The 27,908-nt window shown below is 44.7% G+C and overlaps 1 protein-coding gene across 3 annotated transcripts in view; it reads left to right on the top strand.

Moving 5' to 3' along the window:
- Positions 1–910: 910 nt before the first annotated feature.
- Positions 911–27,908, top strand: part of SPEG (striated muscle enriched protein kinase) — a 119,780-nt gene continuing 92,782 nt past the window's right edge. The window contains exon 1 of one of the 3 annotated variants that reach the window (XM_044437969.1): positions 911–1,658. In XM_044437969.1, the coding sequence (XP_044293904.1) occupies positions 1,235–1,658 (424 nt within the window). In that variant the 5' untranslated portion in view covers positions 911–1,234. Of the gene's footprint in view, positions 1,659–1,837; positions 2,009–27,908 lie in introns of those variants that run through there. The other 2 variants (XM_044437968.1, XM_044437970.1) reach the window with 2 other exon arrangements.

Genomic DNA, 27,908 nt, shown 5'->3' with positions numbered 1-27,908 from the left:
TTTGCAAGATATATGTGGACATCCAAGGGCTTGAGAGAAATACCCATCCCAGGTATTTACAGGGCTGTTCTTCACTGTAGGTTGTTTTAGCTGCTTTTATTTTTCCACTTTAAAATGATTGTATTTTGATAAGATGTGGTATTTTATTGTATTGTTTTTATGTACTTTGCAAACTTTGGCTATTGGGTAGTATAGAAATGAAATTAATAATTGTAATAATAATTCTATTTTGGAAAAGCTCTTGGGTGTTGAATTCCAGTGGTAGGTGGAGTGACAGGTAAAACTGGGCAGGGTTGGAAGCATCCTCAATTCTCCACTCCATTTCATCAATGTACACTAGGAGTCATGTCTACTCAGAAGCAAAGAAGAAAAATATCAAATACTCCCTCTACCCCAGTTTGCGCAAAATAACTTACACAAGAGAACAGTCCTTATCTTTCTCTGAGTTGCACTCCAAATCTTATGGCCCTTGGACCATAGAGGGGGCACACTCTCCCCCCCCCCCCCCGCGTGTGGCATTCCAAGTGTCCCTAACATGCACTATGCAGGAACAGCAAAGGGCAGGCTGAGCCTAGGAGGCCCTTGCCCACCCCCACCCCCCACCCCGCACTAATATGGCAAGCACCATCCTCCCATGTCTATCTTTGCTGGGGAAGTTAAGCCATCCTGCAGTCATACGCTCCCTGCTCTTCTCAAGGAATGTGACATATCAGACTGCAGCTGCTACTTGGGCGGAGGGGGGAACTATACAGGGGCCTGGGATCGTTCATGTTGGGCTGCAATAAAACAAAAAAAGGAGGGGTTTCTGGGGTTTGGGGGTTGTCAGGCCCACTAAGAGACAGTCCAGATTGCAGGAGCTACCGGTCCGGGGAGTCGGGTATTCAGCAAAGCGGGAGGGCTGCGCCCCAGGCACACAGTCCCTTGATGCGTCGGGATGGGCTGGCTGCAACCTGAGACCAGCCTAAAAATAACCCCCCGTCCGCCTGGCAGAGAAATGACCTTCTGGGACTTTGTGCTGCTTGGTGGGCAGGCACCTGGAGCAGCGTCCGTGCCCCCTGGCAGGTACCCGGGAGCCGGGGGTCGCACACTGGCGGGGTAACCATCGAACAAAAGGGACGGCTGCCGCGGGTCTTGGAGGGGCTCTGCGGGGCTGTTGGGACGGCAGCCTCCTAGGCGAGAGACCGGCGACCCACGGCCGTGGGAGAGTGAGCGAGGTCTCGGGCCCCTCGGCGCCATGCAAAAACCACCGGGTCAAAGCAGCCTCGGTCGGGCCACCGGAGATCCCGCAGGGGCAGGCCGGGGCTCCGGGAGGGCGCCGCCAAGCCCCACCATCCCTCCGAAGAGAGCAAAAGTCACGGCTGAGGAGGGAGGCCCTGCAGCCCCCGTTTTCCTGCAGGAGCTGAAGGACACGGCCGCCGCTCTCGGCTGCGACCTCGTGCTGAGGGTGGTGGTCGCCGGCCGGCCCCAGCCACACCTGACCTGGTACAAAGAGAAGGCACCTTTTGCTCCCCCCCGAGAGGGGGGCGCGGAGGAGGAGTATGGCAGCCTCCGCATCCGCAACAGCAAAGCGGCTGATGCTGGGCTCTACAGCTGCGTGGCCAAGAACGAGCACGGCGAAGCCGCCAGCAGTGCCACCGTGACCATCACAGGCTTGGAAGGTATGGACAAAGCGGGGCTGGCGGGGCGCAGCGCGGCGCTGGGCAAGCTGCGGCCCAGCCGTCGCCACGAGTAACTGCTGCTCTTCCCGGACGGGGCGGCCCGAGGACTCAGGACTGATCACCTCTAGTGGGCCTGAGGAAGGCCCAGGGTTGCTGCTCCGAGTGGGAGCCTCTTTCCAGGGCCAGGGCGCAGCCGTGGAAGTGGTGAGATGGGAGTGTGCCTTTCCCCACGCCAGTGTGTGAACAGCGTGTGTGAATGCCTTTCCCCACACCAGTGTGTGAACAGCGCCTTCCGAACGGATCTGGGGTTAGCGGAGTAGGCGCCCCCGTCACTGGTTGCTAGCTGCCAGGTAGGCTTCGGTGCCTGCACCTCTTTCCTGTCGAACACACATTTCTGGTGAGGAGCAGCACTCTGTCCTGAGTAAAGGCACACAGCGGTGGGGAAACGGGAATCTCCTGCGGATTGGGTTAGAGACTGGTTAGCATTTGGCCCTCAGAATGTGGACTTTTTTGTTTGAATGGATATTGAGATTATGGTGCTAAGGTGAGGGGGAAGATGAATGCTTGTGGCATTAGATCTTATCTTGAGGTAAGGTTTAGACTCAGTATCTGTGTGCTCATCCCTTCCCCCGAGAGGTTTGATTGCTAACTGTAAATTAAACTTAAAGGAACGAGTGCTCCCCCAGATTGCAGAATCACCACCAATTCCTCTCCCATGGCCAGGGTTCAGTTTACAAGGCTTCCAAGCGGTCTTGATTCCTGCCTCAGTTTTGAAATCAGTTCCTGCCTTGCTGGGGTGCTTAGAAATCTAACAAGAAGATTAAGCATGTGGTGCAGATAGTACCAAAAATGATGTTTTAACTGCAACAGCAACTTAGCATATCTGAAGGCTGCCAGCCAGGCCCATTCAACACCCCTCCCCTTCACCAGTGAGCTCAGCAATCCTTCAGATCTGAAAGCTGAATCCTTTCAGGAAATTAAAACTCCTTACACCCCACCAGCAGCTTGCCGCATAGTTTGTTTCTCGCACTATCATCTGAATCATGCTCCACTCCCGCATCCTGCCTAAACTTGATACGAAGTGTAGTCATGCTGAGCGCATGACAGAAGCTGCTGCTAACTAACCAAGGGTCCTTCCTTGTGCTACTTTCAGAACTATTTGCACCATAGACAAGTAGTGTTTTGGGTTAAGATGGGCTTGTGGTCAAAGTGGAAGGAGCCTATAAGTCAGGGCTGTCTGATGGCGGGTGTAGCTTGAGGTCAAAGTGGAAGGAGCCTATAAGTCAGGGCTGTCTGATGGCGGGTGTAGCTTGAAGCACAGCCTCATTTTCTGCATCACAGTTCTATGATGTCTACCCAGATTTGGGGTTAAAGATAAGGCTGCTAGAACCAGAGCTGCCAGGTTGCTGTCAGGGACAGGTTGTTGCTCTCATATAATTCCGGTCCTCCATCAGCTTCACTGGCTTCCCATTGAAGTCCAGGACCAATTTAAGTTGCTGGTTATGACCTATAAAGCCCTAAATGGCTTGGGACCAGGATACCTAAAGGAACATCTTTTTCCCTTCATGCCCTCCTGCCCCTCAAGATCTGCAGCAGAGGCCCTGCTCCAGAAACCCTCCTTGAAGGAGATTGGGAGGCAGACTGCCCAGAGGAGGGCTTTCTCTGTGGTGGTGCTCCGGCTATGAAATGTGCTCCCTAGAGAGGTCTGCCTGGCGCCGACATGATATGCCTTTTCGGCACCAGGTTAAGACCTTTTCATTCACCCAATATTTTAATGTTTAAAAGATTTTAATTAAGTTTCACTTCAGTCATGGGTTATTGGTTTTATTATTGTTTGGGATATTTATGATCTTTTATATTGTTGTATTTATTGAATTTGTTTGTAAGTGATCCAGAGACGGATAGTGATTGGACAGGTTAGAAATATCCCAAATAAATAAATAAATCAGACTCAGAGAGTGCACCTATTCATAAGATATAAGCAGGGAAAATACTGACAGGTATGCTTTCTTCTCCCACTTGACTTCAGAACAAAAGAAGCAATTCAGGGTGATGTTCCCCTCTTTAAGACGAAGGAGCCCTCTCAGGCTCAGCATCTTTAAGTCTGGTATATCAGGGAAGCAACTGCACCTTTTATGGTCCTGCTATACTCCCATTCCTGCCCAGGGAGAAATCCCACATATGTGTTGCTGACACCTTTGGCAGTGCCTGAAGGTTTTGTTTTCTGAGCATGGTTAGTCAACCAAAGAATCACATGGTGGCTATTATTTTTTGTGGAATGGTGCCAGCATCCATTTGGCAAGAAGCTGAAAGTTATATCCTGTCTGGATCCAAATGGAACTGCGTTGGAAAACCTTTCCAGTCATAATGGGTTTCTGAAATTGTTTCTAATCATTGTAGTGAGGGGCTGCTTAAGGTGGCCACTTACTCATTGCAAAATAGGGGGCCTGAAAATCCTAAAAAGAACACAAGAGAGGGTGCTAATTTGCAGATGCAAGTGCATATAGGTGAAAAAATACAAATAATAACTGTGATTTGAATGAAAATATGGCACTTGTCCATAATAGACAAGACAGTCCAGGTAACCTGTGTGCTTACTCAGTTGCTGTTCAGGTGCTAAGTGTTCATGGACATCTTTGAGGCCTCTGATCTCAGCTCCCTCCTTATGGCTCTTTGTGTTTAACCTATACTTGGAACTGGCAGCCCATTAAATAGAAGACATCTTCAAATACAAGCCTGCCAGCTCTCCAGGACAGAGGATGGCCCCCTACAGGAACCTTGTAACTCGATCCTTTGTCACATGTTTCCAGAGGCAGCTTTGAGCTGTTCCATTCACAGAACATCTCCGAGCCTTACAAGGAATGATTTTAATTTATTCACATTCTCAGGCTTTGCATAGTTAGGAAGAGTGAAAGTCTGGGGAAGTTCTTCTTCCCAGGCTTTCTGTGGTTGCTACACAGTCAGCATCAACTCCTTTCTCCCCCAAGTAGCAGCCCAGGCCCTAGTATACTGGCAGGGCAGGCCCACTGGCCTTTTCTGCACAACAGCAGCAGGGCTTGAGAAGCAAACATCCAGGCAAAATTGCCCACAAAGACTGAAAGCACTTGACCTGCTCCAGGACATTATGGGAAACTGAACACTACGGGCAGCTTCTCAGGCAGCTACTGCCATATTAACTCACAGACTGAGCAGGACTAACTGCCCCATAATAGCCACCTGCCCAGTAGAGGACCCTCAAACTTCAGTAGCCAAGAGGCAAATGAAGCTCAGAAAGTTGACCAGAAGGTTGAGGTCCCACAGATGCCTTTCATAAGCCCTCTACAGCTCTTCATCAGCACAGAGCCAGCATTTAACCTGCCTGAGACAATCCTTTCTGTGGAGAAGGAATGGTGCCACTCCACATGCATGATATCATGTGATGCCAGCAATCCACATGGAACCTGATGGCATTTTGATTGATTTCATTTCTATGCCACCCCACAGCTGAAGCTCTCTGGGTGGTATACAACTGTGAACAATCTTCTGCTGTTTAAGAGGGAAGAATCATGTTAATTGGGTCTCTGGATGGAGTTTCTACCTCATCATGTCTTCACTGAAGGGTAGAGCATGGAACTGGTTCTTCCAGGACACAAGGATAGGATTCTGGGCAAGGTGAGGTGAACTTGCCATAGAGTTGCTGTTTCTGCTATCTCCCAGTAACAGGGTTATCTAAATGCCCCAAAGCACCATATTGAAGAAGTTTAAAAATTGACTGCTACAAATTTAAGGACAGAACTGCTTAACAATCATGCAAAAATAAGGTAAGTATATATAATTACCATATGGGGGACACTGAAGATAAATAATGTTCTTTTCCCCACACAATATTTTCTTTGTGGCATGCTATGAGCAAATTGATGGTTTTTGTGGGATTGGCTATATCAGGGTGGGGAGCTATAGGCCCAGGCACCAAATCTGGTCCTCCTGCAGTTACAATTCAGCCTGCTGGGTTCTCTAGATGGCCACATGTCTTCCCCTGGCTCTACCCCTTTCCCCAAAGCACTCATTATTTGGTGGTTTAACTGGCTTTTATGAATTTTCCCCCATTATAAAAGTTTGAAATAGCTCTCTTAAGGCATTACTTTAAGATCTTTAAGCTATGATATGCTGATGTTTCTGGTGTTCTTGGCTTCACCTTTTTGTCTTCAGCCCCACCAGCTTTGCTTTTGGCCTCACTAATCACTGGAAGACAGCTCCCAAGAGTTTCTCCAAAATGGAATTTGGCCTTAAGGCTAAAAGACATTTAGCCTTCAACATTTCTGAGCTGTAGAACCCAGGTTGCTATGCAGTGTTAAAGCTGCTGCCTGCCACTGGAGATGGGAATTGTTCAACTTTATATTACTAACTTTCTCACTGGCAAATTTGGCCTAGCTCATGCAACTGTGATTTTGTTTTGGCATCAACTTGTTTACTGATCTGTGAGATATGTAAATTGCCAATCCTTTTTGGCATGTTGTTTGACACCTGCTTTGCTTTGGTACACATAAAACTAGTTCAGATATATGAATGGTTTACATTATGCATCTGATAAAAGTGATGCTTTCTTACTAAAGCCCTGCTGTGACAAAAACAATTGGTCTTTTATGGCATCACAACACTGCTTGGCTTTTTGCCGCTACAGTATAGACCAGTCTCCTCCAGTCTGGTCTCTGCTAATCCATATGTGTTAGACTAGAAATCCCAGCCCTCATAGCATCATCAAGACTAATAGGCACTGTCACCTTCATGAATTGTCCAGTCCCCTTTTAATGTTGTTCAAATTGGTCATCGGCACTACATCCCATGGAAATGAGTTTAACTTTGTGCTATGTGAAGGATTGCTACTTTTATCTGCCCTGACTCTCCTACCAGTTAGCTTCATGAGATGTGCCAGGGTTCTAGTTTTACAGGAGAGGGAGAAAAATGTTTCCCTCTCCACTTCTTTTACTTTATGCATAATTCTGAACACCTCTATCATGTCTCTTCTCACTTGCCTTGTTTCTAAACGAAACAATTCCAACTGTTGTAACCTTTGCTTATAAAGAAGTTGCTTCAACCTCTTGCTCATTTTAGTTGCCTTTCTCTGCACTTCTTCTGTTCCATCTTCAGCTGCAGCAACCAGAATTGTACATAGTATTCTACATATGGTCACGGCATAGCTTCATATACTTGAAGCTGGGCTTGGTTCTCCGATTTTGTGTTGCTTTACATTTACTTGCATTGAACGGCATTTGCTATTTTGATGCTTGTTCTCTCAGCTTGGAGAGATCCCACACTGAATGGTTTGGTGTCATCACCGTTAACTCCTAATTCAAGATCATTTATGAGTAGATTGAACAGCATTTGCCCTAATACAGAACCTTGTGGGACTCCACTGCTTACAATCCCTCCACTGGAAGAAATTGTAGTCCCATTCAATGTTTTAGATTCTTTACTGATTACTGATCCATAAGAGGACCTCCCCTCTTACTCCATGACTGCTAAATTTGCTCAGGAATCTTTGGTGAGGGACTTTGTCAAAGGCTTTTTAGAAGTCCAAATAAACCATGTCTATTGGATCACCTCAATCCATGTGTTTATAAATAAAAGGTTAGTGAGACAGAATTTCCCTTTGAGGGCTTGCCCCTCTATGCTTACTGATTCATCTTTCATAATGCATTAAACCTATTTACCTGGCACAGATTAACTGATCTGTAATTTATTGGATCCCTTTTGAAAAGTTAGTGATATTGGCCATTCTCCAGTCTTAGGGTGCAGAGGTTCATCTTATATGTTACATATTTTTGTAAGATTAGCAACTTCATTTTTGTGTTTCATCACACAAAGTTTTAAAATAATTATTATAACTTTAATAGAAGTGTGGTACATCTGAACTAGGGTTATGGCGAGATCCACAATAGATTTAAATGGGTTCAAATGTCTGTGAATCTGGCCTGCAGATTCTCCAGTGGACAGGCTTTTTCCAAGTCACATGGATTCCATGGACCCGCAAACAGCTTTTCACTTTTGGTGAAGGGGATTTACACTACTGTGCATTAAAGCATTGGCATAAATGTTCAGTAACTTGAATGTACATTTGCATTAAAGTGAATTAGTGCAGATCAGTATGAAATTCTGGTAAAAAAAATCCATCAGTAAATGGACAACAGAATGAAAGATGCATGAGAGTCCACAAAACACAGACAAATTTAACAACATTTGTATACCCCTAATCTCAGCATTATGTGGAAGACTGTGTCTAGCTGCCCTGTGTATCTCCGAGTTCAATCTCCTGCCCTGATGCTACTCGTTAATGGGCTACAGTTCTTAGAGTTCTTTAAACCAAACTGTAACTGAATAGTGTTTAAAGCAGAAGATGCCTTAAGACAGAGGATGGTTCACTGGCAGCCCTTTCAATAGAAGGCATATGGTTACTCTAAACAGCAAACATATAGACAGCACCAGCTTGAGTTCTGGTGAGAGTAATACACGCTCCGCTCCGCTCCGCTCCACTGGGCACTACCATAAGCAGCAGCCCTTTTATTTGGGAAGTTCCCCACCTTTAGACCCATGGCTAAATGAGCAATAACTTCAGAAATTAATTGACTGCAGATGGGGAGAGAGGATTAAATCATCTCAGCCTGTAGTTTTATCCTAAAACCTGTGGAACTGCAGATGCTGATGAGTTATCTGCCTCCACCCCTTGCCTGTTTTGAATAAGCTCCTAGCAGAGAGCAGTAAAGACTGTGCACTGCTAGGGGGAAGTGTGGAGGAGGATGAGCAGGGGGGTCGGGGGTGAATACTTTACAAATTCTGTTCATGCCTGGCAAGGTGGAAATGAATAGGATGACAGACTTTCTTCCTGATCTGGGGGTAGTAGTCCTTTCTCCCAGCCCCATCACAGCAGCTCTGTACTTCTCCAGCTGACATTTCTTTTATGCTGATTCAGTCACCTCCATTAAGAGACCAAAAGCCATTAAGCCAGATTACAGAGGGCCGTAGGGACTCCCAGACCTGGCTCTGAAAATTTCCCTGTTTAATAGAGTGCTCTGCTTAATAGCTGATCCACACGTGGCTTGTTTCATCCAGGATATCTCTTCTCCAAAGGGACCTGTATGCATACAACAACACTTATGAAGACAAATATATAGCTTTCTGTTTCAGGGCCCCACTGCAATTGTGGTATATATGCTGTGAAAGAGATATTTTTGCATCAGTCACATGTGACAGTCTGTTGCACAATTTCAGGGCACATTCCAGTGATGCCTATTGCTGGAAATTCACTATGCATGAAACAGCCTTCAGTGAGGGATTCTCTGGGTCATTTCAGCACTTGCTGGTTTTATAGGCATCTCCCCCCCCCCCACACACACCATCTGCACATCTTTGCACATTCTACTGGGATGCATGTACTACCCTCAATACTTGAGTTACAGGAGACCTGAGGGGGCCTCCTCACTTAATTTTTGTGGGAGACATGACTTGGCCAAGTTCAGTGACAGGAGATGGGCTTGTGAGTTTGATTAAGATGCCTGACCTTTCCTCCCACAATCTGAGTGCTGATTGCTCCTCTTTTCTCCACTGTTTCTGCCAAAGGCTATTGGGCATCAGTCAGTCAAGAAAGAAGTTGACAAATTCAGACTTAATCCTGAAGGTGCTATGCTGTGCTGCCAGCAGAGCACCACAGGAATCAGATGAATCATGATCTGCCTTGCTTTCTTAATGCCTTCAGTCCCCCAGGCCTGCCAGGATCCATAAAGAATGCTGTGCATCATGTAGGTTCAAGGGAAATAGCAAAGGTGCAACAAAGCGGAGATTTGCCACTGATTAAAAAGAGGTACTGTGACTTTCTAAAAGAAGGCTTTCAAAGGTGTGAGATACTTTGTGGATAGTACCTCATGGTCCCATGATGGTATCAGGGTGACTGCACAGTGACACAGAAGATATTAGTTTTTAGGGCCAAGGTAAGCAGTGCAGCTGCCATAGGCCACAATGCTGTCATGCACATTTCTCAGGGGTGCCAAGGTATCCAATTCCTTCCATTTTTTTCCAGGAACAGAGTTTCATTTTCAAAGAAAAGTTAGGGCTTCTGTATGCTCACATCTCCTTTCCCCATGAATGCCTCTGAGCAATAAGGCCCAGAGACACTTGTGGGAAATGACGATGGGAAATGGACACTTTCATCTGCAGTGTGCCCATTTTGTGGTGGAGACCGGGACAGTCCCTCAAATTGCCAAATGTGTCCACAGGTCCAAGATTGCCTACCACTACCCCTGTTCTAGGAAAAGAGTTGGGTTCTAAGGTGTGCTGCAAACACACCATGTCCACACACAACACCCCTAATTCTTGACTTTCATTTTAACTCAACACTGCTGGTAGCTATTATTTTAGGGTCAAATTACATGGTACATTAAGTGCGCAGCTGACGTCATCTCTGTACTCACAAATAAACATGTGGGAATCAGGACAACCATATGCTGGTAGCTGAGGTTCATTTTTTTATTTCCATTTTTATTCATGTTCAAATGAAAATGAGTAGTTTAGGTTTAAAACTTCTCTCAATGGCTTATTTTCTAAGGGGAGCGGTAGAAACCTACTCTATATGGAGCCTGTACATAAACTTGTCATTTACTCTAACGTCATAGAAGATGATCTGCACTCAATACACCTCTGGACTTCTGTGAGAAGAGGGGCAAACAAGTTGCTAACAGAGCTAGGGAACAAAAAGGCAAGGGTCAGTTTCCCACCTCATGCGCACTCCCTCAAAGGTGGAGGCAAGCTGTTCCGTATCATTTGCTTAGGGGCAATCACTATTCAATGAGAACAGTCACACTAATGCTGAGGTCCTGCAAAGAAGAGTAAGTGAGAGTCTGCAGGAAGAGGATGGGCTTGCACTGACAAAGCAACCAAGTTCCTCATGGCTCCTGTAGCTGCAAAAAAGGCCCTATTTTTATACAAAATGTACAAATTACCTTGTTAAATCAGGACTGTGTAACTCCACTGGGGAATTCTGTGTCCGGCAAAAGAGGGTTGGACTGGAGACCTGCAGGTTTTAGTTCCCTCTTGGCCATGAAGTTCAGTCGGTGACTTTGGGCCAGTCACTCACAGGTTGCTTGTTGTGAGGAGAAGGGGGAAGACTATGTAAACCACCTTGGGTTCCTTGCAAGAGGATTGATTATTATTAACAACAAAAACAACAACAATATTATTATTATATTAATATTACCACACCACTAATATTTATATTTTATTAATGTATATTATAGCAATAATAATAATCACCACAATCAGGCAGACACCAGTGGAGTTCAATAGACTAGGGGTCCCCAACCTTTCTTGATCCATGTACACATTTGGGAATTTAAGGAACTGTGGTGTAGTGGTTAAGAGCAAGGATCTGGAACTCATATGATCTCAGTCCTTGCTCAGCCATGGAGCCAACTGGATGACTTTGGGTCAGTTGTGGACTCTCAGCCCAACCTTCACTGGTTGTTGTGGGGAGCAGATTGAGAATAGAAAGAGAATGATGTAAACCACTTTGTTGGGGAAAAGGCAGGATATACATCTAAAAAACAAATAAACTGCTTTGGGCACCACCACAAAATGGCTCCCATGGAGAGTATAGCTCATTATAATGGCTGCTGTGGGGGCCTGACTGATCAAGAGTGAGCTAAAGAGCTGTGGTGGGGATAAGGAGAGAAATAGTGAGGCCAGAGCTGGGAGGGAGAGGAAAGTAGCCAGCTAAAGGGATAGAGGAAAGCATGAAAGAGCAAAGAGTGAGGCCAGGGGGTGAGCATGAGGAACACTGAGCTAAAGAGTTGGGGAGAGAAATTGCAAAGGTAGAGACTGTGGGGAGGGGGAAACAGAAGAGCAAAGAGGTAGCGAAAGAGCAGGGTGCTGGACAAAACAGTGAACTAATGAGGTGGGGAGGGAGAAATAGTGAGGCTATAGGGGAGAAAGGAAGAAAAAGAATGCAACTGGGGATGGGAACATGAGAGAAATAGAAAAGAAAGTGGGTGAGGGAGAGAAATAGACTGGGATTAGGGAAGCAGCAAAAGCAAAGGGGAAAGGTCTGCATGGGCAAAAATTTGGCAGGACCAGAAAGCAACTCATTTCTGTTTTGCCTGTGTGCCGATGTCTAACCTGGAGCAAGTTCAGGAACAGGAAGGAGAACCTGGTGCCCTAACATTTTTCAAGTTTTTTATTTCAGGAAAATCAAAATTGATGGGAACAGGAAATGGAGGATTCCATGGGTATAATTGGATGTTCCCACAGATGCCATGGTACTCACTGGTGCCATATTGAGAACTCCTCCATTAGACAAAAGTGACCACCACTTCATGTTGTTAGTTTTAACCTTATAGCATCTAAACGTCAAAGATAGAAACTTCAGTTAGTTCCTAATTATTCCCAGTTTACTGTGTGACCTCTGGAAAGCATATTGCCCACTATCTGCACCTTATTTAACAGCAGAAGGTGGAGGTGTTTGGTCTGTGTTGATAATAGAATTCCTGCCTATAGTTGCCCTATCCCAACAGTGAATGTCAGTGGTAAAGGAAATAACAAGTAGCAGATTTAATTATTCCTTTGGAATGCTAATATGTTATATACAGCCAAAGCACTTCACTGTTATGAACAACTCTTGGCAGTAAATTTCTTTTAATACTTTTAACAATCCGATGGCTGTTGCTTTATAGCCATAAACCCATTCTCTGTGCAAGAAGATTCAGATTTCTTCAGTGCACACAGGATGCGCAGTAAAGAAACAGCCTAAAACAGTCTCTCCCAACCTGGTATTTTCCAAAAGTGTTGGACTACAACTCCCATCACCCTCCAGGCAGCACTGGCTGAAGTTTATGGGAGCTATGGTCCGATACAATTGGGGGAGCTCTAGGTTTGGGGAGGCTATCCGAAATGAAAGCTATCACTTCTTTGGACCTGCAGTTCTGATAGTCCTTTGAAGAAGGCAGAAGTCTTTTTTATGCTTGAGTCTTGTGAATAGTTAAAAGGAGGCTGTATACCAGCAAGCTCTGCAGGCCTCCACCACCCTCAGGAGCAGCTTTCCTTTGCCAGACCTAGCAGTTGAAGTCCCCTGAGAGAAGCCAACTCTGGAATGCCACATACTGAGCATGTGCTAGGAAGAGAAGGGTGTGAGGAAACGACATGCTAATTTCTGCAAATAATACAGGCTGGGCATTTCTGCAAATAATACAGACGACAAAAAGCATGGGTTACATTAGTTCCAAATAGAATATAGCTTCAGGGACAAGTGCTTCTGCGACATCAGGGTTTTATATTTCCTAAGAGCTATATTTGTGTGCGTGTGTGTGCGCACACATGTGTTTTGCAGGACAGCACCCCAAATTCTGAACATGGTTAGGCATCCTTAAACCTCAGCTACCCAGACACCATTTACTAGCCACTCTTCCTGTAACTCCAGCAATGTCCCTGTGGTTTGTGTGTGTGTGTGTGTGTGTGTGTGTGTGTGTGTGTGTGTGTGTGTGTAACAGAGCCAGAAGTATGCTGTGCAGATTTAAGGATATGAGAACATGAGAAAAGCTGTGCTGGATCAGATCAATGGTCCATCCAGTCTAGCATTCCTTTTGCACAGTGGCAAACCAGCTGCCCACAGGATCCCTTCGGGCAGGATGGGGGTAAGAGTTCTACCTGCCCAGGTTTCATGTTGCCAGCTCAGTCCAAAGGGACAGGTAGCTGCTTGATGTCACTGGATGTTTAGTAGTAGTGGTACACTTTCCTGCCTTACAGAGGATAGTCCTCTCTTTGAAAGTATATCTGTTTGCAGAGCTAGCCAGTTAATGATCATGAACCATCAGAAGGGAGAGCAGATGGGCCTTGATGTTGCCCATCAGCAAGCTCATAAGTCACCAGGGTACTCTCCTCCCACTTTAGGAAATATTCTCTGTATTTTCATTTAAATTGTAGCCATTATTTCTAAATGTGCATCTCTACATATCAATCAGCACGTGCAAATTCATGCAAATCAGTGCCCACCCCCTTAGTAATGCATGTCTATTTTGGCAGTTTCTAAGTGGCCGCCTTAATGCGGGTAGAAGGCATAATTATACTAGTCAGGAATAAGCTCGAGATCAACATGGAGTCCCAGCAGCAATAGTTAATTGTTCTCAACTTGGAAAAGCGTAAACACACTTTCACAATAGAATAAAATAGCAAGACTCTATTGGTAAACTAGATATTTCCATAACAATCATAGAACAGGTTTTTGTAAAGGATTTTTATGTACGGAACTTGACCTATTTTCTGTTTCTTTGCTATGTTCTAGAAAAAAAATGACTGTTCAACTAATCAGAATTCATAGATCAGGAAGGTTTATCAGCAGTATCTTGTCAAGATCCTCAGTGAACTTGGTTCAGGAGAGCCTGAACTATATGTCAAATCATCATATAAAAAGGGTCTGGAGAAGCATGAGAGCTGACAATGAGGCAAGGCAGGAAGCAAGTACAGGCAGAGTAAGGAACATACCAAATGTAGCATACAAGCTGTGTTCCATTGGTCAGAAGATCTGATGTTTACAGGCAGTAGTTAGCAGTAAGAATGAGTTGACAGGATGGATTGCATCACTGATATATAGCAGGTGGTGTTATATCACTCTTTCCTTTCGGTGGAAGAGAAAAATGTTCCAGGCATGCAGAGAGTTCTTTTTAAAACTTTACTGCAATGAAGGGAACAGAAAAAAGATGGTTTCCTTCCCACTTTTCTGTTCACCTGAGCACATGTTCACAGCCCCCTTTTGAAACCTGCTCCCGGCCGCTTATTCCCTCCTCCTTTCCCCTAATTGGCTAATAGGGTACTGAGAGTTACATTCTTTCGGCCTGCCTACTCTGCGCTGCCCCAACACCAGCCCTTCTTCCCAATCCAGCCCTGCCCCTGGTGGGCTACATTAGGCTCATTTTGTTCTGCCCAGCTTGTCAATAAACAATCAGGAAGTATTTGGCCCTCCTGCCTATGTGCCTGTTTCCCCATACCTTGTGCTATCTGATTTTGGCCCCTCCCCTTCTTTGGGCTAAGTAATTTTCTTTGTTACCTTTTCAAATCTCTTTACTCCCTTGTTTCAAATCATCCTTTCACACCTATCAGTGGGGAACCTTCCGCATTTTTAAATTTCCAAAACTGGAGCTGCAGTGGATATATTGTACTGGAACTCAGTGACAACTCAAGAGCTGAGAGAGTCCTTGATAGGGTGCTGTCCAAGGAGTCCCCAATGTCCATAGCTGCAGCTGCATTTTTTCCGAAAATGTGAAGCCCTAGAAATCCTTGGGGCATCATGAGTAAAAAGAAAAAATGGCTCCTATAAAACTTTTTTAAATCTTCCATGTTTTGATTTTAATTTTTATTAGCCCCTGCAGTTGTGGTACTTTTTGGTAAAACTAAGATGGTGGTGCAAGTTTCTTGAACATTCTGGGTGGTATGCCATAACATTCAAGTTGCTTATTTGACCCTGAGCTACAGCTCCATCTCTTAATTGCAACTGCCTAGTAAATTCAGACTTGAGCTTGCCTGGCTCTAGGCTCACATAATTCACCATTTTAGTACACTATCTTTATTAGCAAAGCCAATGCCTTAGCCAAGTTCTCAGTTAAATCCCCTTACTAAGACAAGATTTTCTTGGGATGGGGACTAACTCTTTGTGTATGTTTATGGTAGCTCTTTGCTAGGTTTGATCAGGCTCCCTGTTTTTTCTCCTCTGTCAGGGTCCTGGAATAGGATGTGGGCAGCCAGGGATAAGACAAATGCCCCAGGACCGGGGTAACAGAATGTGGAGAGAGAGTCCAAATGAAAGGTTTAATGGCAAGTCCAAAAACAAATTCCAAGACGTAGTAACCAACCAGGCCAAGGTCAGGAACCAGATGTACATATAAGGGCAGAACGATGATGTGGTCAGGAACAAGCCAAGGGTTAAGGACAAACAGAGGTACAGGTACCTTGGATGGGATAATAGGGCAGGAGACACAGGTTGGCAGGAGACCCAGCAAGCGTCAGGCAGGATGCAGGTGTTTTGAGGCAGGATAACTGGTCAGGATACACAGCAAGATGCAGGAGACAACAGGAAGCAAATGCAGCATGAGTCAGGCAAGATACAGGCGCTGAACCACAACTAGCAGACGAACCTGCATTGATGAGGCAGTGCAACAAAGCAGGACACAGAGCTAAGCAAGATGCACAGCATAGCAGGATACAAAAAGCAAGGCAGGATACAGGTCAAGCAAGAGTCAGGTACAACAGCAAGGCAACATGGTTCTGAACACCAGAGCAACCCAGATTCTGACACTGACCGTCTGTCCATCCTTTCTCCCTTCTTCCTTTCTCCTTCCTCCCCCTTGCACTGCACTCTCTTTGCCCCTTCCCTTGGCATCAGTCACTGACATTCTCATTCTAGTGCCCTTCTTTCTTTGCCTCTTTTCCTCCATACCTTTGCCAAGGATTCACCTAGCCTTTTTCATTTCTCTCACTTTCTGACTTGGTGCCCAGCTTTTTCATCTCCGTGCTGCAGTGCCATCTTTGGGGACAAAGCCTCAGGAACACCTAGTCCTGTGCTGAATATTGCTGACCTTCACAGGTACTGACTTCAGGGCGATTAGTTTAAGAGGGGTAACAGGAAGGGGCTGCTGGCATGCATGTACTTCTGCAGTTCTGAGATCAAGGGCCTGTTCCAAGTGTCCCCCTATGTGTGATAAGAATACCATGGCTTTGCTATCCCGCGGGTTTAGAGAGGAAAAGGTAGTGGCAACATTGCTGGCAGGGCGCACAGTTCTTGTACGTGTTGCAATTGTTTCACCTAGCTAAATGAGTGGAGAGAAACTTCCTACATCTGAGTTACTTCTTTAGCTGCCAGGAAACAAAGGGGTGGACAGGGGGCTAGATTTTTCAAATGTCGGTGCTTGAAGGCGATGTTGGGAACACAGCATTGTAGGCAGTCCATTTGCCTGTCTCAAGAGGCTCTACGCTCAGAAAAGAGGAATATGCAGTTGGACAGCTGCCAGGCTCTAGACAAGAGCCAACACAACAAACCCTGCAGGTTATTTGCTTGCTGTAAAGAACACAGTGCTTAAATACACACAGCAAGACACATGTCTATAAACACTTTTGCAAATCTGCACATACCTACACATTTGTACTCTCTGACAAGCATTTTTAAAGCACACATAGAAACTGGGATAAAGTATGGAAAAGGGTGGGGGAAGGAGGATGGTGGTGCATTGGAACAGGTCCCAAGTTCTTCTTTGGAAACAGTGCCGATATAGTATAGTGTTTAAAGGTATATGGTATACCTTGCTATATGCTTGCAAGGCACTAAAAGAGGCACTAAAGGCACTAAAAGAGGATGCAGCTGTCCTGTTCCTTTTCTGTCTTTTTCACCTAGCTAGCTCTTTCTTTATCTAATGGATAAAGAAAGGACCCAAGCAGACATAATTTGGAAAATCCAAAGGATCATATCTTTCAGTTAGGACTAGCTCCAGGTTTGAGTGGATACCTAGCAAAATGCTTTCTTGAGGACCCCTTGGTCAGAGGCTTATCTACCCTGCAGCAGTCCCTGTAATGAACCACTGTTTTAAATTCCCCATAATGCCTTGGAGTGGTGTTATGCTAGAGGTATTATGGGAAATTTAAAATGACAGCTCAAAAACTTAGCTGCTCAGCACAGAGGATTGTCACTGCTAGTAAGTCCTGTTAAGGAGCCAATGAGTTTTAGGTTCTGATTTCCAGCCTGCTCTCAATTTCCCCCCCTTTAAGTAGCTGCAGTGTGTAATGTGCATGGTCTGTTTGGTATAACATTATTGATTAAAAGAATTTAAAAAAAAGTCTTCCCTCTCTGGTTACCTGATCTGATTGTGCTCCTAAACCTACTTTTAGCTCTGCTGGGTGGAAAAGGAACAATACAGGTACTTTTCTTGTTTTTTTCTCTGCATGGTTGATAGCAAGGGGATTAAGATCTAGGAAACAGCAAGGGTGAAAAGCTTGAATATCCCCAACATTGCTTTGAACAAAATAAGAACTTTCCAAACCTCCTTTTTAGATGAAGAGTAGCTGAAGATCCAATCAGAAATGGCCTGCTACATATTTTGTTATTGTTCTTAGAGTCCTGCTAAGGGGGAGAATCCTATGAAAGGCATTGGCTGCCACTCATCTTAAGCATTTAAGGGGCTGAGAACAGTATTAAGATATTGGGGAGCAAAGGGAATTTGGGGAGGTGGCAAGGAAGAAAAGTCTAAGTCATAAGAGAAAGAATCTGGCTCTGAAAAGGTCGTTTGTTATGCAAAATAGATCCTCACAGGCTTGGGTTGAAACATTTGCTAAAAGGATGAGAAATTCATCGGGTTTGCTCAAGGCGAAGAAAAGCAGAGAGAGGATCAGACAGAGGGCTGCTGGGACTAAAGAACCAAATCTGTGAACAACATGAAGTATGTACTGAAGTATGGGAAGATAAGAAGTGGGAGAGAGGGCCCAGTTTTTGCTCTTCTCTCCCATGCACTCCTTTTCTTATAAGGATTAGACATATACAGGCGCGTTGTCCACATTCTCGTTCCATGCTTACATACATAAAGCAGCATGTGTTTAATAGGTGAATGGGATAGACATGCAGATGGTTGTCACCTCGTGTTTATTTTGGCCCTGCTGTGTCCACTTCGAAGCGCAGGTGTAGCTGCATGCTGTGCATTAAGCATAACACAGTTTGAGTTCAGGACTCTCTTTCGCTACCAAAGGGAATGGGATGATGGGAGGGGCAGCTATGCAAGCCTGGCTTCTGTACTTGACTGTCAATGTGAAGCGTCTGGGTCGGCTGGCCTTGGATAAATACTAAAAGCCTAGCCAGCTGCCTTTGTATGGTTAACTAGTAGGGCCTTCCTATGGCAACTGATTGCTCCAAAAGCTATGTTCAGGAGTGGAAAATGTACTTGCCTGGTTTCAGTTATTTATTTATTTGATTTATATGCTGCCCCACTAGCCATAGGCAGTCTGGGCAGCTTACATCATGTTCACTTATGGATGGACCTTGCTTACTGCCAACAAATACTACAGCAGAGATAAAGGAAGACCAAACATTTCTCACAGCTATGTTAGCTTTCTGAGTGCAGGATTGTTGTTTTGAATATGAAAAAGCATTCCAACTTTCTAACCCTTACATACAGCCTGAAGTGGTAAAGTCTAGGAAAAGTTAGAGGCATTAATTTCCAGAACTGAAGACACATGGATAACAAGGCGTTGCATTTTGCAAGTGACTGATAAACTGCTCCAGGTATTTAATCTGTATGTTATAGGTCTTTGCATACATTCTTGTTTTATCTTGCATTTACAGCTAATGCTTGCTGTTTGGTGTGCCATTGCAAGTTGCAATTTGATTATGAAGATTTATGGTACAGACACATAATTCTGATAACAGCAGGACTTAACTTTGTGTTGTTGTGACTCTGCTTAGTTGCACCTCTTAACTTCCTGCCTTCTTGAATAAATGCTTGTCAGCCCTCCTATTAGCTGAAGTAAGATAGCAACCTCCGGCAATGTATGTTGAGAGACAGGAAACAGCAGGAAGATGTTGGATCTGTGTGATGCATGGCCTGCCTGAACCCCCCCCCCCCCAAACTAGCTGCCACCCTTCAGGTGCAACACACAATGCCATCCTGTCAGCAGTGTTGAAATAATACAGTTGACGTTTGTCCAGGGAGTGTGAAGATGCATCATCTGATCCTTTGCCTCTAGGTGCAAAATATTTCAGGGCAGCTCTGTTGTGTGGGGACAGAAACAGGAAAGGACCAAAACACTGTGGGGATAGGTGGACAAGAAAAAAGTGCCCTGAAGTTTCCTGGGCAATAAGAGGCTATAGGTTCCTGCAGAAGTGCAGTGGCTCTACAGATCTCTTGCTCTGAGCCTGGTATGGCTGATAGCCCTGATAGCTGCATTCTCCCCACTCATTCTGAAGTTTTCACAGGAACTGATCACCCACTTTCTGATGGGAGGGGGAAGACTAATAGAAATGTTAATCAAGGTCGGGGACAAGATCCTTTGGCTTTTGAAAAGGCAAATGCAGTCTGTACTAGAAACCCATATTATTTAATCTTGGTATGACACTTTCATGAGAGCATATAGTTTCAGGCAAAGCCCTTCTCAAACTGCTTGGTATCATTAACACCAGCTTTATAATCCTGTTTAATCCAACCCAAATCAAGAATGCATTCTAGAACAAAGGTATTGAAAGCCCATGGGGCCCCACAAACCTCTCCCTGCCCCCTTCAAAAAACAATGTTTGAAGAAGACCCTTGGAAAAAGTTAGGGCAGTCTTCATTCCTTCCCTGACTAGTCTCTAGCCTTGCTTTTTCTCTACACCTTCGCCTTGCTATTTTTTCATCTGTCCCAATCTTTAGTGTCACTTCCTCCCTCTCTTTATCTCACTGTTTCTACCCCTCCCAACTTCTAGCCTCACTACGTCTCTTCCCTGCTCCTCTCAAGTTTCCTTTTGATTAAAGAAGCACCCATGGCAACCATTGTGTATGTAGCCACATCCTCTGAGGGAACCATTTTGTGATGTTGCCCTTAGCACATTCTCAAATTCCCAAATATGCCCAGGGGTCCAAAAAGCTTTGTGGGGGTCCTTGTCTGGAGATAATGGTCATCGAATCATAGAATAGTTGGGTCAGAGGGGACCAAGAAAGCCATTGAGTCCAACCCCCTGCTGATTATACCATCCCACTCAGATAACTGTCTCTTTTCTTCTTGAATGCTTCTAGTGTGGAAAAGCACACAGTCTCTCTTGGCAGCTGGTTTCACTGTCATACTGCTCTCACAGTCAGGATTTGTGTGTGTGCGTGTGTGTCTAGCCTGCACCCAGTGTAGTGTGGTTTAAGTTTATTGTTACATATCCTAAAATCTAGGATGAGTGAGAATAGGTCCTTTCCTCCTGCTATTTATTTATTTATTTGGTATATTTCTAGGTCGTCCAATCATTCTGTGTCTCACAGAAGAATCAGTAAATACAACAGTATAAATATAAATATCATAAATGCCCCAAACAATAAAACAACTAAATAACCCACGACTGAAAGAAAAATAATTAAAATCTATTGAACATTAAAATATTGGGTGAATAAAAAGGTCTTGACCTGGCACCGAAAAACATATAATGACGATGCCAAAGATTCTTTGTGAAATCCTTTGAGGTACCTGCAGAGTGCTATCATGTCACCTCATAGTCTTCGTTTCTCAAGGCTGAACAGGTCGAGTTCGTTCAGTCTATCATCATAAGACTTATTTTCCAGGCCCTGTATCATCTTTGTTGCCCTCCTCTGAACCCTCTCCAGATTATCAGCATCCTTTTAAAGCCTTGGTGTCCAAAACTGGATGCTGTATTTCAGGTAAGATCTGACTAATGCAGAGTAGAGGGTAATGTGTACTTCTCTATTTTTGCAAGTGCTACCTCTGTTTATGCATCCCCAAATAGTGTTTGCCGTTTTTTGTGGCTGCATCACACTACTGGCTCATATTTCGCTTGTCCTATTCACTCTCAGTACTGTTGAGCCAAGTATTCCCCATCTTATATCTATGCAGCTGATGTTTTGCCTAGGTGGAGAACTTGGCATTTGTCCCTGTTCAATTTCATTCTGTTGCTTTCCGCCCAGCATTCAAGCTTGTCTAGGTCTCCTTGGATCTTTTTGTCTTCCAGGGTGCTAGCTATTCCACCCAGTTTAATATCATCTGCAAATTTAATTTCATTCCTTGGATTTCTTCATCTGGATCATTAATAAAGATGTTGAACAGTACTGGGTCTCAGGTCTTTGTACTTCTCTTCAGAGGAGGACACCATACGATGTTTGGAAAAATGTGCTTGCTAAAGAGTTTGTTTCTATCTAAGGCAACCTGTCCCAGTGTGTTATCAGCTCTCACCAATGAGAAACAGTGGAGTTTGACTTCATATAGTTATCTAGTGTCCAAGTTTAAATCTCAGTCTCTGCTTGCTGTTCTGACTTTATGGATAAGCTTGTAAAAGTGATTTAGTGGGTAAGGGCCTGTCTTGCAAGATATAACAGGCTGATTCATTTTCAGCTTTGGGGCAGCTGCACCTCATACCCATCCTGTTGCCCTTGCTGAATGAAAGGAAAACTCCAAGATTGAAAGCAGAGAATAAATACGGGAAATTGGAGGAGTCTGGGAAGACTTTACTCACCTACCAGCTAATACAGAATTGCGGATATCAGTAGATGAGTGCCCAGGGATGGAGTATGTATCTGTCTGCATAGCGTATTGGTGTTGGGGTGGGCTGCATGAATATTTGCATGGGTGTCTATGTTGGAAGGAGAATTTGGTATAAAAAGGAAGAGCGGGAAAGGCCCTTGCAGCTTCTGTTACTAACCCAACTTGGGGAAGAAGATTCCTTGGGGAAGAAGATGTGAGTGGGTTTTCATCATTTGTTTCATAGTGAGGAATGTGCTCTTTGCACATACCTAGCAGTGCTTTCTTTATTTTTCATATTACTGTAGACCAGGTGCCGGAGAAGAGATTTCTGCCAGTCACAATGTTCCTTTTTATTAAAATGTATTTTATTTTCATTCTCAGGATTTGTTCACTAGACAAGAGATTAAGATGGAAGTTTTGGTTATCTAGCCCCTTCCCCAGTGTTAACAACAGTCCTGCTCACTATGGGGATTAATTTTCAGCAGTAGATTTCCATCACTCCTTATGTCTACTATACTTCATCTGCTTTCTTTGTTTAATGCAGTCCATAAGATTAATTCTGTGTTCCCAACATTGTCCCATTGATATCACATACACCAGTGGTTTTCACCCACTGGTCCATGGACCGGTCCCAGTTCGCAGGAGATTTCCCGTGGTGGGGGTGCATTCTTCTCGCTGTGGACCATCACGGGGCTGGCTGTACTCCGCCAGCTCTTCCTTGGTTGGCATTGCATTTGTGGGGGGTGCGCTGGTGCCACCGGGGGGCCAGGGAGGGGAGAGATGGCTGAGTGGAAGCCATACTACACTGATTTCAGTATTATGTTATTTTGTTGGCATTTTTTGTTGCTCAGTTTCTGGTTCTTTTGGAGTATTTTCTTCTTTCTTTCTTTTTTTGGTATTGTGTTTGCAAACTGATATACAAAATATTTCATTATGTGTATGAAGCTTTTTGTTTCTGCCTCAGCAGTCCCTGAGGTGGTTTTCCTGTTTTTGCTGGTCCCTTGCTGTGGAAAGGTTGAAAACTACTGACATAAGTCAACATGCTCTTTCCTTTCATGAATCAGCTTCAGAAAGATTTCTTGACTGGATATGCAGAAGTCAAGATCTCCATGATTACGTTGCTGACTTTGAACAAAGGTGGGCAGGGATGTGTGCATATGTGGACCTGCTTGGCAAATTCCTAACATCCCATAGGTGTGAGTGATAATTGTATTGCAGCACTTTACTTTCCTTGTTTTTCCCAGATAGACCTGAAAAGATAGTGGTGGTGGTAGAAGGAAGGACGTTATCATTGAAGATATATGTTAATTTTATAAAAATAGATTAAAATCATAGAATTGTACTGAACCTTGGAGGTCATTTTAGGCCAACTGCCTAGTCCATACAGGAACTGTATTTTAGGATACAACTTCAGAGTCCCTGATAGATGGCTGTCTAAGTTTTACTTAAACATTTCCAGCAAAGGAAAACACAGAACAGCCTAAGAGAGTCTGTTCCATTTGTCAAACAACTGGAAGTATTAGGAAGTTTATTCTGTTGTTTCGCTAAAATTTACTTTCCTTCCCTGCAGTTTTCACCCCTTTGTTCTCATCTAGCCTGTAGAACCACAGATAACCTGTCTACTCCATCTTCTGCGTGACACCCTTTCAAATATTTGAAGATGGCTATTGTCTTTCTGCATAATTTTCTTTTCCAGGCTAAACATAGACAGCTTTTTCAAATCTTTTCTTTCCTAGGCTAAACATAGACAACCAACTTTTCTCATGAGGCTTGGTTTCCAGACTTTTTACCAGCTTGTTGCCCTTTTGTGGGAAAATTGTTTTTAGTTTACAGAGGCACAGGTTAATGAGGATAAGGGGGAAATAAGATAAGTGCACATAGTATGTGTGCTGAGCCATAATAGCAGAGTGGATAGAGCCCTGGATTCAGATTTCTGCTTGGCCATGAGAGAGAGAGAGAGAGAGAGAGAGAGAGAGAGAGAGAGAGAGAGAGAGAATGACAAATTAAACACAACAACTTTGAGGATGCTGCTGCAATACGAATGCTAATATACCATTAGTAAATAATTGAAATGAAATAATTCCAAAGCAATAAGATGCCTTCAGATCTAATGAGGTTTCAAGCACAAAAAGCCAAGCAGAGCAACGTACGGACAGAACCTCTGTTCACTTCTGCCTCCATCTGCAAATGCATGTGATTGTCAGGGGGCTGAATGCATAGGTGGGAAACAGGAAACAAAATGCCTCCTTGAGTCCATTCAACAAGAAAACCTTCCTGAATTGGTGCCCTCCAGGTGTTTTAAACCACAGCTCCTAGCATAGCTGACTATCGGCCATGCTGGCAGGAACTGAGGGGAGTTGATATCCAAATATGTGGAGTGATTCTGGTTGGTGGAGCTGTTCCATTGGAATTGCCCTCCTACCCATGCTAAGTCATGGTTTTAATGAGAAAGTTGTGCTCCAGTGCGATGCCCCATTAAAAAGTTGTTGGTTAGTCACAAAGTCATGTCCACAGACAACACTCCTCCAGGCCATTAAAAGTATTTGTTTTATATTATTTCTGTGCATTTTAAAAACTTGCATATTCACTCCATGGGACAGCTCAGTTCTTTTCCAAACCAGAACTGTGAGCTGATAAGTCAGTAGAATCCAACATCAGTAGTAGGCAAAATGGCATCCCTGAAAACCTTAAGTTGCACTTTAGGTAATATTATTAAATTTATATCCCATTTTTTCCATCTTGCAAAAAGCCTCAGTCAGCTTCTTTGGGCCTCTTCCTCACCCTTTTATTTTTCACAATAATTGTCTGAGCCAGGTTGTGATTTAGTGACTGGTTCAAAGACACCCAGTGGAGACCAGAAGCCACATCTCTAATATCAGTCTAACATTCTAACCACTATGCCACACAGGCTCCCTTTGGGGTTATCTTGTGCACATGTGCCAAACACAGCAGCTTGTGGAAGTTCCCCTAGGCCAACAACAAGCTGCATACTGGGGCAGTGTTGTCCTCTGGATGGAGCCTCCACCCACTGGAAGTGGTGGTACATACAAAAAGCACTGCTAGTCCTGCTTTCTGTGTGATGGCTCTGCTTGGTGCAGCTGTCCAGTCAGTCAGCCTCCCGCTTGGGGTTTGGTGGCTATTTTTGCAATGGAATGTGCCAGCCCCTCAGATTTTAGCAGGGCAGCCAGAGCTTGTGTTACACACCAGGCAGAGGGCAAGTGCCAGGCCCACGAGGGGAATAAATAAATATAGTGCTTACACTAGAACATGGCACTGAATCTTCAGGCATCTTGGCATTTCTCGGAGCTTCGCTGTGTTGTGCCTGAGAAAATGGGTGACTTTTTCCCCCCCACTCCCTGGCTGCATTGTGTCACTGGCTTTCACCACCATTCCACTGCCTTCTGTCACAGGAGGAGGAGGGTGCCTGTACCACCTCTCACCCAGCTGAAGCTGACAGCCAAGGCTGGAGCCTGTGGTAAACATAGCTGGGTTGCTGAGGGTCCGCACCACAGCAAAGGCCACTGACTGGAGATGCATCCCTGAAGATGGTGCTCCTAACCTTTGCAGCCTGCCTTTCTCTGGCCTGGATATCAGTGGTGGTAAGAAGGAGGTGCAGCGGATGCTCCTGCCTATTTGCTCACTGGCTTCCTGCAGCAAGTTTTATCGGAGATCTGAAGAAGGATGCTGGTGGCAATGCTGCAGTGAGAGGGGAGGGACTCCATTAGAAACCTAGAGCCTGCACTGCTGGCAGTAGCCATAACCAGGTAGCAGGTGCAGACAGTGAGATAAACAAGATTCCCATGATCTCTATTCCCTTTATATTACAAAAAGGGCCCAGCAAACTCAGTGAGAGTTGGGAATAATTTCTGAATGCTTCCTGACAAGTACTCTGCACATTGAAAAATGGCATGTTGGGCCCCTCTCCCTATCGGTGATGCTCAAGCCTGCTGAAACTTCACATGGACTGGTGTGTGCATAATAAGAAAAAGATTGTGAACTTGTTCACACAATCAAAGTCAGGCCTAGTTGGGCCCTGAAATAGGTAAAATAAGGCCTAATTCTCTGTTTGTTTCTTTGAACCTTAACCTCCAAATAGTCACTGTGACTAGTAACCACTGATAGGCATGTTAGTGGAATTTGGCTGGTATCTCCTTTAAAAGCTGCTTAAGCTAGTGATCATGACACCCTTTGAGGGGCAGAAAATTCCATAGGTTAATGGTGCTCTTTGCAAAGAAGGAACAGTTGCATGATAGGTAGAATTTTGCACATGAAACATTGTCGGTTTCTTCATCTCCATCCTGATAAAAAATACCAGTAGTTTGATTTGTGCCTGTCATTTCAACTGGTAAAATTGGGGTGCAGAACTTCTAGTCTCAGGGCCAGATTCCATTCTAGAGAAATAGGATTTCTTTCAATGGTGGGTTGGGTCAGAAGCAAAAGGGATGGTGCAGTAATACCAAAAGGTCAGCATATTTTAGCTTAAAGCTGCTACATTAATCATTTTAGAATAGGGGAGAAACTGGGAAAAAGTGAGGAAACCTCCAAGGAATAAATGGTTGGTGGCAAGGCAGTGGAGCTGGCCAGAGAAAGTGTGTGTGTTCTTCCTGTGAACCCCAGGGGGCTGGCCTGAGGTTCTGCACCTTTGTGTTAAAAGCACAGGAGTTTTTCCACCAAGGGCTGGCAGGGAACTCTGGTTTGTGGCAGAAAAGGGAAGTGGGCAACCTCCAGCTTGTGGGCTAGATGTGGGGGCTTCTCTGTCTGGCCCATAAACACCCTCACATTGTGCAGCAAGTGTTATGTGTCATCAAGTTGTCTCCAATTTATGGCAACCCAATTTATGACAATCCCATCAAAACGTCCTGTCCTTTATAGCCCGGCTCAGGTGTTGTAAACAAAAGGCTGTGGCTTGCTTGCAGAATCAATGCATCCCGTACTTGGTCTTCTTCTGCCTTTGACTTTCCCTAGCATGATTGTCTTCTCCAGTGAGTCTTATCTTTTCATGATGTGTCTGAAGTATGAAAGCCTGTTTCTTCATTTTTGCTTCCAGAGAAAGTTTTGACTTGAATTGCTGTAGGGCCCACTTGTTTGTCTTCCTGTCTGCCCAGGGTAAGTTCTGCTCCAGCACCGTATTTCTAATGCAGCAATTGTCTCCTTCTTGTCAGCTTTCTCTGTAGCAAGTAGGCTATTTTCTAAAAGTTCCTACCACTGTAAACAGTTGTTTTGGTTCAAAGCTTTATAACCATGGGAGTGGGCAAAGAGGGGAGGCAGCTGGAGAGGTAGAGCAGGAAGAGGCGAAAGAGAGAGAGAAATTAGGGAAAGAGAGAGGGGAATGGGGATGAATATGGGGGAAAAAGAGGGAGTGGAGTGGGTCTGCTTCTGTCCACTTTTTGACTATGCCCTCACCCACCACTGCTATGGGACCTTGACAGATTTCCCTGGTAGTATCCATGGGGTGAGGGGAGGGGATTCCCAACCATGCTCTAGAATTGTGTGTGTGCGTGTGTAGCTCTTCAGTAAGTGGGAGATACTAGTGATAGGATTGCATACTTTTTTCTAGTAGGGCTGGTCATGGTTTTGACTACTGCTTGGCAGCCCATAAATTTGCAGGTGCAATCTTAGAAAGAGCTTAACCTGCTTTATACCTATATGCAGCTGATAAAACCTTAGGAGCCCAGCCATTAAATAATGAAGAGGAGTTAGCCACTGTAGCTAGCACACTCCACACCCTAATTCTTCCAGAAGCAGCAAGCTCCTGGAAAAAGCTGGTGCCTCCTGTTTGTTTGCATGCACTTTCACTATGGTATGGCACTCACCTTTTGTTCTGGTTACACATCCATATGCATTGCTCTCAGAGCAATCTTGTGCCTTCCTGGGCTTTTGGCTCACGCCTACTCTTCAGTGTATGTAAGATGAAATATATGTTGTTCCTTCTCTGTTAAGCATGCTATTAATGAAGCAGACAGCAAGTAACATGAGCAAGGTTTTGGGGGTTCCTTTGGGTGATGTGCCTGTAGGTTGTGTTTGTGGAATTTGGAAATCTTTACACTGAAA

This window comes from Varanus komodoensis, unplaced genomic scaffold (assembly GCF_004798865.1).
Source record: "Varanus komodoensis strain SLA01 unplaced genomic scaffold, ASM479886v1 scaffold32, whole genome shotgun sequence".
NCBI classification, from domain to species: Eukaryota; Metazoa; Chordata; class Lepidosauria; order Squamata; family Varanidae; genus Varanus; species Varanus komodoensis.
Note: the sequence above shows the minus strand (reverse complement) of the source record. Positions and strands in the feature narration are given on the sequence as shown.